At 46.5% G+C, this 14,572-nt stretch overlaps 1 protein-coding gene across 3 annotated transcripts in view; it reads right to left on the bottom strand.

Annotated features, from left to right (window-relative positions):
- The window catches only part of DPH5 (diphthamide biosynthesis 5), a 19,873-nt gene extending 5,307 nt beyond the window's left edge, over window positions 1-14,566 (bottom strand). For all 3 annotated transcript variants that reach the window (XM_005878534.2, XM_014549658.1, XM_005878535.2), the window contains exons 1-5: window positions 14,508-14,566; window positions 14,117-14,275; window positions 10,587-10,711; window positions 6,267-6,375; window positions 1,639-1,759 (exon numbers count right to left, since the gene is read on the bottom strand). In XM_005878534.2, coding sequence (XP_005878596.1) covers window positions 1,639-1,759; window positions 6,267-6,375; window positions 10,587-10,711; window positions 14,117-14,251 — 490 coding nt within the window. In that variant the 5' untranslated portion in view covers window positions 14,252-14,275; window positions 14,508-14,566. The remainder of the gene's footprint in view (window positions 1-1,638; window positions 1,760-6,266; window positions 6,376-10,586; window positions 10,712-14,116; window positions 14,276-14,507) is intronic.
- Between the last annotated feature and the right edge of the window lie 6 nt (window positions 14,567-14,572).

Genomic DNA, 14,572 nt, shown 5'->3' with positions numbered 1-14,572 from the left:
CTTGGGCACCAACTCCTCCCTAAGGCCTTTGGTGACCTCCCTCGAATGCTCGTTGTCCTTGGAAAATCTATACAACGAATGCTATACTTTACTCATCTGCGTGTGATCCTCCGGGGCTGCCTACCATGGTAAATACTAGGCTTGGCCCAATAGTGGTCATTCAATAAGTACATGCGAACTTAAATGAGGCCCCAGGTGACTCCATGATGAGCTCTCCGGTTGGAGGGTTTGGCACCATGGCGTCTCATACAGGGTGGGGCAGAGGAGGGTTACAGTTGTGAGAACTCGAAACAGTTTCTTCTCGTGTTGTTATTTATTAATTATTTTTCCATCCGAGTAACTGTAACCCTACTTTCGCCCCACCCTGTGTTTCACACCTTGTTCCTGCTTTTGTTAACGGAGCAAGAAAGATATATTGTTTAGCCTTGTTTGTCCTTTCCCAGGAAAGCCAAGAAAAGAGGCAGCTCTTAGAAAGAGAGTTCAAGAGCCAAAACTGGAGTCTGTCCTTCCTGCCCCTCCACACAATGGAGTGTAATTGTTCTTTTAAACTTCCGTGTGTGCAACTGCTCGTTCCAACCCCCGAGGGCAGGACCCACCCACGCCCCACAGTGAGCACCGAAGAAACAAACACTCAGCAAATACCTGCAGGCTGACCTCTACCTGCCTCTCCAAAGCTTCCCAAAGGTCAGCTACTTTGCTGCCCCCGCCTCCTTTATGGCTGCATGGAGAAGTTTGGGGGTGGCCGGCCTCTTAAGGCTCTTCTCTCCCTGTTCTGTTTAAAACCGCTCAGTTCTACTGTAAAACACACACAAGCACCCAGGCTCCCATGAACCCCAATTTCCAATCACCCAGCTGTCATACTTAACTATAAGAAAGTAAGCCTGGTCTCTTTCCACGTGGAAAATCCAAGGACAAAACTATGAAACTAATGACTTAATTAACAAAGTACTAAATGGCACTGACAATAAGCTGAGATGAGAACACACAGCTCCCCAGTCAGTTGTGAGATGTGGGCGTCATATGCAGAGAAGCATCCGAGGTCTGGTCTGGACCTAGAATGAATCAGGTGTCCGTGTGATGGAATAAAAGGAATGTGTTCTGGCTGGAACTGAATGAACAAGTAAGAGTTAAAGATTTTCTGTGCCAAAGGGAAATGAGACCAAGTCTGAGAAAATAAACTACAGAAACCCTTCGACCAATGACCTTCCAATAATATTTACTGCACCGCTGCCCTGTGCCGGACCTCTAACACTGGGGAGAAGGCAGGGAAGAAACCCGACAAGTTAATAAAATAATTCAAATGGGGTAAGATGGAAAAATAAATAAACTAAACCAGGTAATGGGAAGGAGACCCCTGGGGTACAGCGGACACCACATTAGAGGAGGTAAAGTCACTACAGATCATGTGGAAAGGGCAAGACAATAACTCCTTTAGGGCCTGAGGGCCACAGGCCTGAGTCCCGGCCACTTACGCTGCCACCGGCAGGGACGCAGCCACAGGTGACGCATAAACCAACATAAACCAAGTCAGGCGTCAGGTACAGAGCGGGACTAACTTCCTAACTGCCCGAGGGACTAGCCTCCCGCTTCTACCCACGGGAAACGCACACTGTGGCTCCACGGGCCCCACGCCCTTACCCAGTAGGCACAGCGTGTGCATGCCGTTCTGTCTGTTCTTCTTCACTTTGTCAAAGAAGCTCTCCGGTCTCCACGTGTCGGTCCAGAAAACAATGGACACCGTCTCTCCGAACTTATACAGCTAGAAAAACACACACAGCCCTAATTAACGCGGGACAGTGCGCCGAGGGCCAGTTCAGAGGACAACCGAAATAAAAAGCGAGAAGCGGGCTTGGAGGCGGGTGGGTGGGTGGCGGCCAAATCTGTCCCCAAAAGGAAAAGGCAACTAGTTCTCGTGGCCCAGCAGCCGGCATGTTGCCGACACGCCTCGTATCTGTATGTGGTACAGGCTCATAACCAGTTCGTGACTCAGCTAGGTGGCTGCTAAAAATACCCAAACACAAAGCATCTGGTAAGAAACAGACCAACAGAGACCTCTGAGCAGTCGGCGGGGTTCCCAGGGGAACGGAATTATCCTTACCTAACAGGTGAGACCACCGAGGCTCAGGAGGAGCAAATGGCTAGTTAGGAAAGAAGAACCTGGAGCCGAGGTCCGAGGAAGGGCCTTGCGCCCCGGCCCCTCAGTAAGGCCCCCGGCGCCTCCCTCCAGCCCCTTCCTGTGCGCACTGGCCATTTGCAACGATGCTTGTGGCTGCATTCTGACAAGTTCAGCTGTTTGCATTCTACAGAGCATGTTGGGCATCTGGGACCAGATTCTGAAATAGAAGTCTTACCTCTATTAAAAACCCTGGAAGGGAAAACTATTGTTAAGGAAAAGCATATAGGCAACCATCAGAAACACTTTAGAAGGGGCGTCGGTATTTAGGAGCCTGGGGGTAAGTGCCTCGTTCACAGAGAAGGGGACCGAGCGTTGAAACGGGCATTGAGATGCTGGTCACACACAGGCACCAGCCGCACCATTCTCTCCGGACCGCCTGACTCGGGGGATTAAGGGAACCGCCCGCCAGCACCGCTTCCTGGACCCTGATTTAGGGGCTGTAACCATTCCCAGGGCTGCGGTGGCGCAAACTTCTTCAATGAATCCTGGAACATTACGCAAACAGTTTCACCATTTGGATGCCAGTACCTCAAAGAACAGAAGGGCCCGTCTTTGTGTTGCACAACCCAACACCTGCCGGTAAACTGAAAAGCAGCTGCGGCAACATCGCAGTGACGAGAACCGAGGCTGCAGGACCAGGGGTGCCCGGCTTATAGGGGCCTCTGCGCTGTGACCATCTCCCCCCACACACTGCTGACCCAAAGCTAGACGTGAAGGCCATAACCAGAGCTGGCTTCTACAGTAGATCAATGCACGCTTTTGCTTGTTTGTTTTAACCTGGAGTAAGTTACTCAGAAAGCAGTTTATCTAACTTGATGTTGGATAATGGTCTTGTCTATTGAAGACAAAAACTCAACTCAGAACGAGCCATTTCATTACACGTAAAACACTATCTGGTTAGAGTGAGAAGATACACAAGTGAGGCACATGTTAGGCAGCAAGTAACGATGACCTAAGGTGACACGTAGGCCGCGAGCGCTGTCAGGGCAGCACTTCCCTCTGACGGAGCACCTGTGGGGACTTCGGCAGAGAGGGTGTCAGTGGGACTAGAGGAAGGGTAAGACTCAGGCTGTGGCAACTGCGCACTGGGGAAGGCTGAGCTGGCAGGGACAAAGGGACAGAGGTAGGAAATCTTGGGCAATATTTACAATGGCATTGAGCAACTTACCTAAAAATAACTAGTGCCCAACTTGCCTCTAACAAGTATCTCTACCTTACAACATCTTACCATAAACCAGTGGTTCTCAACCTTCTGGCCCTTTAAATACAGTTCCTCATGTTGTGACCCAACCATAAAATTATTTTCGTTGCTCCTTCATAACTGTAATGTTGCTACTGTTATGAATCGTAATTTAAATATCTGATATGCAGGATGGTCTTAGGTGACCCCTGTGAAAGGGTCGTTCGACCGCCAAAGGGGTCTCGACCCACAGGTTGAGAACCGCTGCAACCAACCCGTCCGTTCCAGCTCTACAATGTCCACTCCTGTCCATTCCCACTCAGCAACGTACCTAGAAACTGACTTGATTTTTCTTCCCTGAGAGCCCCCAACACCACTTGCCTGAAAGACGTTAATAGTTTTCTAACTCGTTTCACTGCCACCAATAGTCCCGTCATTTCCAAAGCGCAGATGCTTTGCAAACTCCATTTTATACTTAGGCTTTAATGCTTTCATTATTTTACATTCAAGTAAAAATATTTTGTCACTTTTAAGTTAAAAAATATCTTCTCTGCATATGGCGAAATTAGTAAATTTAACTTGCTAAGACCACTATTAAGCCCCCCACGTATCTCTTATACGTCTGTGCTTTCAAAATCTGATCAGTTAAGTCTGTAAAATGAAAGAAAGCTGAGCTAGCAGACTTGTCAAAAAGCGCCACTAAACCACATAATGGCGAGTTACTAGTTTTCCATACGGAATCCTGGTCTCGGAGTTGGTTTTTTAACCCTCATGCATCTGCTGAGCATTGACACCATGCGGATTTTTGCTGACGCTGGGAAGACTGCACAGGGCCGCACACGAGGTACATAAAACCGAACGACTAGGCGGACAGAAAATGACGAGATTTATATTCTCACACACAAACGAGCGAATCCACACAGGAATTAAATGAAAGGATTATAATTTAAAGCATATAATCCCACAGACAAGATCCGACTGGGGGGAATAAATACATAAATAAATAAGCAATTCAACTCAGCGGATACTTGTTGCATATCAAGGACATGCATGGCACTGTGATTAAGTGCAGTGGGAGGCGGAGTCAGTGACATAGTACACACACACACACACACACACACACACACACACACCACGCAGCACTGTGTCCAGGATGGGTTTACCAGGACTGTTTGAGTAGGAGAATGGCACATTCAGGTCCACAACAAAAAACAACTACAAGTGGAGGAGAATGACGGCTATTAAAACAGGGATTATAGTAAAAGTTCTAGTGGAAATGGAAAGGAAGGAAAAACTTTTTCATATGCCCATTATTTAGCAGGCGGTCAAAAATAATTCCGAAGTGACTCACAGACTAGAGAGCATATTGGACGAGTCCCTGTGAGGCTACATCACTGTGCAGAGCGCGGTCCACGTACTACCTGGCTTAGCCTTTGTGCTGGGTTAGGCTGTCACTTCCACATCAGCCCCGGGACACCAAGAAAGCCCATTTAGTGCTTCTGAAGGACCGGGAGAACCACTCTGAGGTCAACATGCCGGTTATCACAAGTAGAAACCCACCAGAGCAACAGATGACAACAAGTGAGGTCACTTACGCAACAGCCGGAGAAAGTGGAAGTGCCCCATAATGACGAGAACATTTTACAACCTTGCCCTGAAGTCAACCACAACAGAAAACGCAGGTTTGTGTTTTTTTAATCGTTAAAATGTGTTATTGTAATTACAGAGATAGTCAACGCCACATTACGGGCACTGTGTTATTTTCTGCACTACTCTTGATCCCTTTCTCAAAGTGAACTCAGCCTCCTCTACCCCATTCATTCTCTGGCTGCCTGCACAGCGAGCAACGTCCCGTTGAGCAAGCCACCGTAACCTCGGGCTCTTTTTCCGGAGCACTTTAGGTAACTCAGAGCCCGTCAGTGAGTACGAGCGATGCCAACTGCTCCTACCAGTGCCCGCACTTGTCTACATAACATTTCAAAGACTCATCTACAGTAGAGATGGCAAAGGCCAGTTAATCAAACCTGCCCACTCTGCCAGCAGAAGCATGCAAAGGAAGAAATCCTACCACTTCATGCTATTTTAACGATGCGCATTACTAATAATCACAATGCTGTTTGTGTTATGTGATTTCATCCTAAAATCACTTCTTTTGAAAGCAATATTTCTTTTCCAAAAGGGAACTGGATTCAGACAGCGATGTTACCACCCCAAAGCCAATACGACGAAGCTAAGCATGAAATGCAGGTCAATAACATCTTCAAGCACCAGCCACTTGCAAGGCCGCAGCCCTGCTGGGTGTTTTGAGAGACAGGCCAGGAGAACCTGGAGCCCCGCCCTCGTGTTTATCACCTGTAAGGTACTCGTTTGTGATAGTGAACACACACAGCTATTCTGGTCATTCCAAGAAAAGGACAAGATAACATGTAACAAGAAACTCCTAAGAACCAAGATTGTTGGGTTAAAAATAACTAACTTTACACATTAATAACCACAAAGTTGGCTTAAAAGCTTACTATCCGTGGCTTTGGACTCTTTTATAGATTCTTTTAAGAAATGCTGCAGCTCAGGCCCTGATCGCACAGAAAGGAACACTGCGTGCAAAGCGTGGGCCCCACAAGGCAGCCAGGCATTCGGGAGAAGGTGGGGGCTTTTGGAGTCCTGAGCCACTTTAATTAGATTATAGATTATATTTACCTCTGAGGTAGGCGCATATTAATGTAAGATTAAACCTTCCTCTAGTTAATTTCAATGGTCTATTGAGGGGGGGGGGGGAACAGTATAAAAAGTTTTAGTATTAAAAAATTGAGTACACACAAATGTAGCATAAAATAACATCTTACAGTCCATGAAATATAATAATTGTAGAAAAATGACACGTTTTTTAAAAACCACTTCCTCCGTGGTTACCTGTAGACCGCAGCAGCCCACGGCGTTCAGGATGGAGGCGTTGTGGATGACTCGGTACGGGATGCCCAGGCTGGTGGCCCTCAGAATCAGATCGCTGTGCGTCGTGGCCCTGGGATGAGAACAGACCGGTTGGGGTCAAGGAACCAACTGACTTTCTAAGACAGCAAAGCCGTAATATTTCATGCGTCACGTCAACCCGAGGGGCGAGGGCACTGCTCTTCCTCAGTTCCCGGGCTTTCGGCAGGAACAGGGTAAGTCTACACACGCCCTTCGCGGGGCTGACCTGCACCTGTAACACGAGTCAAGCAGCCTGGGCAGCTCCAGGGAACCGGGCAGTTTGCCTTGAGCTTCTGTCCCGTGGACACCTGCACAGACACCTGTGGACGGGTCCCAGCAGCTGAACTCCGGAGCAGCGACTCCCAAACTTTTCAGCGTCAGGGCCCAAATTGTGGCAGAACCAGAGCTATTTCTTGGTCTCTGCTCTATTCTGAGGGGTGTTTTTTGTACTTGAAATCCAAGGTGGCAGGATATACAGAACGTTTGCATAGCCCGTTGATGTTCGTGGTTGTAGTCAGAGCTGCAGCTGATAGAGCTGTAGCTGATAGAATCAGCCAGATTTCACCCCCATCCGGCAGTCACGTTATATATAACTGTTATCCTAATTAGTATGTGTGCGCACATTCTGCCTGTTGCCTTTCCTTTTTTGAGCCGAATCTAATGCTTATAATTAGGTCGATTGTGGTGAAGAGAGAATATACAGGGGTGGGCAAATGTAGGTGTACAGTTGTAATACAAACAACTGTAATAATAAATAACAATGCCAGAATAAACTGTTTTGTGTACTCACCACTGTACGCCTACTTTTGCCCGCCCTGTATATAAATATAAATGCAGAGACTCTGAAATGTGCCACATGGATTCAGACCGCATTACTAAAGAGGCCTTTCCCCTTGAAAGCCCAGGCCTGCTGGGCTGGCAACATTAGCATGTTGGAGACGCTGGGACAGCGCATACCAAGTAGGAAGATCAAGGGCTGGCACCCCAGGAGGCCGTCACAAGCAGATTAACGAATGCCCCCCAGGGAGGCCTGTTTTTAATCATCCACATACAATAAAAACTAGTATGAAAATCAACCATTAATTTGATTTAGAGTAGGCTTTTAAAAAATAACACGGATGGCAGTTGTAAAAAAAATGTTCTTAATAGCACAGCCAACAGAATTTCACGACTTATCACTAGATGAAGGAAGACTAAATTATGGACTTTGGTGAGTGATTTAAATAGATGAGCGGAAAGGAAATCTGGTTTAAAACTGTATCTCTCTCTATCACGAGTTCATTTAAAATGACCAGATGCGGCTGGGGTGCTAGAAGACTTAATGACCTGGCAAAGGCTTTGATTCTGTGGAACTGACATGAATGTGATTAAATAAGCGCCCCTCCCTCCCCAATTTCCGCTATAAAAATGTGACAAAAACCGGTATTTTATCATCATGATTATCTAGATTATATTGCTTTCATGAGAAGGAAAAAAACCAGTTTGAGACATGGGCTCGAACCAGTATACTAAGCACTCCTTCCACACCAGGGCTTGGAAAAAGTTGCTTCATTTATGGTGGCTGGAAAAGTGTGTGTGTGTGTGTGTGTGTGTGTGTGCGCAAAGACAAACATTACTATTTCTGGGCACGTGGCTCTGTCACAATCATACACACACACACACACACACACACGACTGTGGATAGTCACATGCCCAGAAATGGTAATAAATGTGTCTTCATGTGCTTGTCCCTTGGAATTGCTAGGAAGGCAAGTTTAAGAGGAGATCCAAGAATGTTTTGATCAACGGCATCAATAAAATAACGAACATCACGGTGACCAATTTGAATGTGTAGGACTTGGTATGTTTATGGTAAATTTTATTTGATGGTAACATTAGTTTGCAGACATTGTACCACCACGTTTGAGAGAAGTATGGCTGGTGACCTGGAAATTCACTAATATTTGCAATGAGCTGGTAAAAATGATACTCTCATGAACTCCCAGAAGCTATAAACTGGCACCATCCTTTGGAAAACTAATTTGACACGATACGCTTGAAAATGTCCATGTTTAAAACTTTTGACCTTTTTTTTTTCTTGGTATTTTAAACCTACTTTAGGGAATCTATAATAATAAAAGCGTAATATGCTAATTAGACCGGACAGCTGAACGACCTTCTGGACGACCTTCCGGATGAAGCCAGGACTGCGAGGCCCATCACCATCCTTTGGAAAACTAATTTGACACGATACGCTTGAAAATGTCCATGTTTAAAACTTTTGACCTTTTTTTTTTCTTGGTATTTTAAACCTACTTTAGGGAATCTATAATAATAAAAGCGTAATATGCTAATTAGACCGGACAGCTGAACGACCTTCTGGACGACCTTCCGGATGAAGCCAGGGCTGCGAGGCCCGTGCCCCTTGCACGAATTTTGTGCATTGGGCCTCTAGTCTACCAAGAGAAAATAATCTAACCTGTGGGGATGGGAAAGTGGGAGGAGAGAAGAATCCTATACATTAATCCCCACGTGGCAGGCTTTAATTACATTGGAGAAACCAATGGGCTACTGATAATAATGCGGACGCTTACCGGACAGTTAGGAGGTGCCAAGCACTGTCCGAATGCATCACATGAGGTGGAAAATCCAACAACCTACCTGAGGGCGCACGGAAACAGGTGAAGAAAGGTGTATTTTTGCATGTGTACGTCATGAGGGAAAAGGCACCCACATAAGGATAAAAAAACCATGTGATCATTTATGTTATATATTAATTTACTACAGTTTAAAAATATTTTAAAAAGAATTTAAGATTGTACAATTTTCCCTTTTTTAAAATTTTTTTAACCAAATAAGGGGTAAGGGGCTGAAAATGTAAACAAAGGACATGTTTCCTGCTGTCATCCACAAAGAGGCATTTCGGTGCCTTGCTGCATTCTGTTCCCTTCCTGGTTTGCCCATATCATCCACCCAAATGCTAATTCTTCAAGGCCCAAGTAAAATGTATGCATCCCCTCCCGTCCTGTCTCCAACCACTGTATCCCCAACTATTATATCCCAATAGTAATCCAGTGGGTGAATGAAAAATAACCAGAGTGCAGCAATTATTACGTAAATCTGAATCCAGGATTATACCTGGTCCGTCACTGACACAGGACAAATTAATTGCCTAAGAGTCGAAAAAGAGAGGGGCGGGGGGCACTTGCTCCTGAATGAAATAAGGGAAGATTCATGGAAGAGGTGGCACGTGAGCAGGGCTAGCGCTGCTGTATGGTACATCTGAAAGGATCCAAGTCTAATAATGATAGCCAATCCCTGGCACGTCACATGGATACAAATCACTTTCTTTCTGACAGACACATGCACACCATAACTCCATTCTTTTGAAAAACATCCTTGGTGGTGGGCTCACGGTGATTAGATTATCCTTATGTTCCTTAAATGTGGGACATAAATCTTGGGTCACCAGCTGGAGACAAAGAACTCTTCTGTCCGGCTTGACATCAGAGATTGATGATGCCCGACAGACAAGGGGAAGCCCATCTTCTTAGTCATGGGGAGGGACCGGGCTCCCCGTGGGCATGAGAAATTGAAACCTAAGCTTGATAGATGCTGAGTTCAAGGCAAGTAAAGGGACAGCAATATTGTGAAATATGAGATGATTAGAAAGGAAAAGGCCTAGACAAAGGAAGCAGAGATGCTTGCAATTTACCTGTGAAACAAAGAGCAGGTAGGACGCTTGATAACGTAACAAGCTTATTTAATGGTGATAGACTAGCTACATCCCTGGCCTAAGTGACCGCCTAAAAGAACAGCAGAAGCAATGGTACACGCCCCTTTGCATAGGAGCACACCCTTTCTTCATCTACATCAAAGATGTTGAAAGTTCAAACTATATGTGTGTGTTTTTTTTAATATTTTATTGATTTTTTTTTAGAGAGAGGAAAGGAGAGGGATAGTTAGAAACATCGATGAGAGAGAAACATCGATTCAGCTGCCTCCTGCACACTTCCTACTGGGGATGTGCCCGCAACCAAGGTACATGCCCTTGACCGGAATCGAACCTGGGACCCTTCAGTCTGCAGGCCGAGGCTCTATCCACTGAGCCAAACCGGTTAGGGCTCAAACTATACGTTTTTAGACAGAGCCCATGCAAACAGAGTCCCCCATCAAAACCTGGCAGGTGAAAGGTTTTCAATGTAACAAAATGATTCTTACTAATTAAAAAAAAAAAAAAAAAAAGGAAATGCAATTAAAATGCTAATACCTGCTTCGACTTACCCAAATGGATCACCAACCACAAGGAAGGCGACATCGCTGACATCAGCATCCTTTAAAATATTATCTGCTTCTTGCTCCACTTCTTCTCTGTCAGCGAGAATCAATTTCCTTCCATAGAACTCTTCCTGTGGATGTAAGTCCAGTATCAAAATGAGACAGCAGGTGACTATCTCAACACACGCGCACCAATCTTTGTCTGGGCTGGTGTGGATGATTTTGGCAATTATCCAAACAGACCATTGAATACAACTCATCACTGAGCTAGCGGTCTATATCATGTTGTAATTAAACTCTGTCTTTGGGGCTCTCTTAATATCCCCAGAGGAGGCAGACCTCCTAACATCTGGGGCTTTTTGCATTTTAAATCTACCTCTAAATTTGGATCGAGTACACCAGGCAGAATAATTATAAACATACATGGCAGTTTGGGTTTTGTTAAATTTTCCATGGGAAAATCTAGGGGACCTTGGCTAAAATAAAAGGGCACACCAATGAGAAATGAGAGAAAATGAAGACTTAGTTGTTTACAGAAGCAGCAAACATTCCTATCTAATTGCGGGAAAGACTGATTTAAAACTGTCCTAGTTACTGCTAAGAAAGGAAGAGAGGCAGGGGAAAAAGAGAACTCGGAACGTACAGGAAGCCTCCATGCGAAGTGCTCTGTGAACTTATCCCCTGATGTCAACTCAGGAGAACAAACCCAGGTACCGACCTTCCCTGGAGGGCAGTGTGTGTGCCGGTGGGGTAAGGAGAGGGCCTGCTGTGCTGGTGGCCGGGCAGTGGTTACAGCTACTAGGCAAGGTCAGGAGTCTTGTAACGGACTTGCTGGGCAGTGACGTGTAATGCAAACACAGCGAAAGTGGACGAATAGCTACGTAATACTGTTTCTGACATACGGATAAAGCTGGCTAGAATCATGAGGATTCTGGGACGAGGATGATATCCTGAGTCCCACATTCTAAGGACTGCTGTAAGGAAAGAGTGTCTGGTTCTCACTGGCCTGCCAGGGAGATGACTACATGGACGAATGAGTCAGCACCTGAAGATGAAGGCTATCGTTCCAAGAGGGATCTATAAGTATTCCTAATGCTTAACCAGGGTCTGTTTCTCAAATGTGAAAGGAAGGTCCTCTCCTCTGTGATTCTTAGAGATGATGTTCTGGAGGTTCCCAGGGACGATGATGATTTTATGGATGAAAAATGTTCTTTATTTTCGCCGTCACCACACACATCTAGACGGAGCTACTCTTGAACGGGGACCAGAACCTCATCGTTTAAGTCATTTTCTAACATTCAGATTTAGGGGAACAACACACAGGGAAGAAGGGAATAGAGGTCATAGCTGATGGCCTCGGTTTTCTCAGTGCAAAGTCCTTCGCTCTGTCCCTCCAATATCCATCCACAGCATTTCGACGGGACCAGGAGAAAGTGAGCTGGCATCCAGGGGAAGTGGGTTAGGAAGGAAGAGAGGGAACAGAGACACCAGGAGACGGAAGATAGTTTCGTTATGCCCAAGAACAGATATAGCGAACACTGGGCTTTTCTCCTCCACGCTCTGGCTCACAATTATATTTTCTTCAGCAAGAAATGCTCTTGTTCATCCTCTTATTAAATCTTATCTACAATAACAATATGTGTAATAATTCATTTACTGGTACATTGGGCTCACTCTGCGGGCAGGCACTGAAAACGTCTGTCGTACAGGAGTGCATTGAATCTTTTATCTACAATAACAATATGTGTAATAATTCATTTACTAGTACATTGGGCTCACTCTGCGGGTAGGCACTGTTCTGAAAACGTCTGTAGTACAGGAGTGCATTGAATCTCTACCACAGTAGGGGTGGCACTATTTTTTATCCCTTTACAGATAAGAAGAAGAGCACAGGGAAGCTGCATGCCTGCCTGGGGCTCAGAACCTCAGCTGACTGCACAGCTTCACAGGCGCCAAACGGGCACGGCCGGGCGGAGTTCCGTGAGCTCCGCTCTGTGCAGGGAGCTGGGGCCCCGAAGTTAGTGCCCTTTGGCCAGGAGGACGGAGGCACAGCTTCCTCCACTGACCCTGCAGAGCTGCAGAAATACGACCATTTTCTATCTGGACCATGAGGTAAAAGTGACTAAAACAAAACAAAAGGACTAGGAGTGCATTGTTTTGAAACAAAGCTCAAATTCCACTATTCCGTAGTCTGCCCTGACCATCACAGCACAAAGCAACATCTACTCCAGCGGTTCTCAACCTGTGGGTCGCGACCCCTTTGGCGGTCAAACGACCCTTTCACAGGGGTCGCCTAAGACCATCCTGCATATCAGATATTTACATGACGATTCATCACAGTAGCAACATTACAGTTATGAAGTAGCAACGAAAATAATTTTATGGTTGGGTCACAACATGAGGAACTGTATTTAAAGGGCCAGAAGGTTGAGAACCACTGCTCTACTCCAATTGTAATGAACAACTAGTCAGTTATTTAACATGAGACAGCTTCTCCTACCTACTTGGCAAAAGCAAGAATGTGGACTTAAATAAGATCATGTGAGTTTTTCCCAGCAATATAATTTTAGAGTTTCCCCCTCCCACTGCCATCATGCACTACTCCTTAAATCGTCCATTATTATTTATGTCTTCCTGGGTAAAATACAGATATATCATGAGCCACTTGCAAACAAACATCATAGTCTACGTCTCTGTATCATGCACACAGGTACATTATACCAAAGGCATATATTTATCCACAGAAATTGCCTAAAGAAACTCAAGATGTATACACCAAAATCAGATTCTCCATCTCTAGTTGAACCTTGAATACTAGAGAATAGAGAAATAATGCTGCCTGTGAGGCTGTGGCTCTGAGAGGATAGAAGACCTGAAACTCTGTAGGGCACCTTTTTGTTTGGAAGACTTGCTAGACTGGACAGTTGTAAAATTCCCTCCTTCCTCCGATAACCTGCTCATCGACCTTTGCACCTTCATTTACATTGCACTTGGAGTTTGGCGATGAACCTGAACTTACTCCCTCCTCCAAAATTCAACGAGTCCTTTATGACGGCCAGCTGTACACCAGGGCCACTCAACACCCACAGGTGTTTGGGTACAAGCCTTACTGGGATGGGAGCTGGGTATTTAAAGGTAAGACCTCTCTGGATGGACACAGGCGGAAAGGCAATCACCATTCCCTATGGACATCCTTGGCGGGGGAGGCTCTCAGCCTGATTTCTGAATAGATAACCAACCCATGAAGGCTGGATCGGCCCCTCATTCGCCCTCCTCTCAGAAAGGATTTCTTGGCGATCTCCTGAAATGAGGGATTCTGAGAACCATCCCCAGGAGTGAAAATAACCTTCCCTTCCTATTTACTGGAGAAAGCCACAAAATCAGACGTGTAAAGTCCGACAAGACGCCCTTTCATTTCCAGGCCACTTGACTGGAGTACAATCCCCCTCTCCCCACATCCTCAGGGAGCCGGTTCCGCTCGGTGCTGTGATGCAATGGGCTGCGGGGCAGCAACCTTCCCCGCAGCTGGCACCTACCAGGGCTTCCTTCCCTACGGTCAGCACCGAGGTGTAGGCTTCCAGGTACACGCGGCTGCAGCGCCTCACCACTTCCAGGCCCTTGACCGTGATGTCCTTGGCGTCTCCCAGGCCCAAGCCGACCAGGTACAGCATGTCAATGCCCAGGGGGGAGGGAGCCTGCAGGACAGATGGACAAGAGAGACAGGTGTCAGCTACCCGAGGACACCCGACGTCTAGCGATGCGCACGAAGAGGGAAACCAACAGGGCACCTGGCGGCCCCGCGGGCCCCAGGGTGAGGCTGTGGCACCTGACGTCCCGCCTCCTCAACAAGGATCGGGTGGGAATCACTGTTCCCGAGCAGTCCCACCCGCTTCCTCTCCTGCTCCCCGACCAGCAGCAGACCCTCACCCGGCGAGAGCGTCGGCGTCGGGCCCGGTGCCCCCCAACTCGCTCCCTGCAGCCTTTCCTGGGGA

Source organism: Myotis brandtii, unplaced genomic scaffold (assembly GCF_000412655.1).
Source record: "Myotis brandtii unplaced genomic scaffold, ASM41265v1 scaffold565, whole genome shotgun sequence".
In the NCBI taxonomy this organism is placed as follows: domain Eukaryota; kingdom Metazoa; phylum Chordata; class Mammalia; order Chiroptera; family Vespertilionidae; genus Myotis; species Myotis brandtii.
Note: the sequence above shows the minus strand (reverse complement) of the source record. Positions and strands in the feature narration are given on the sequence as shown.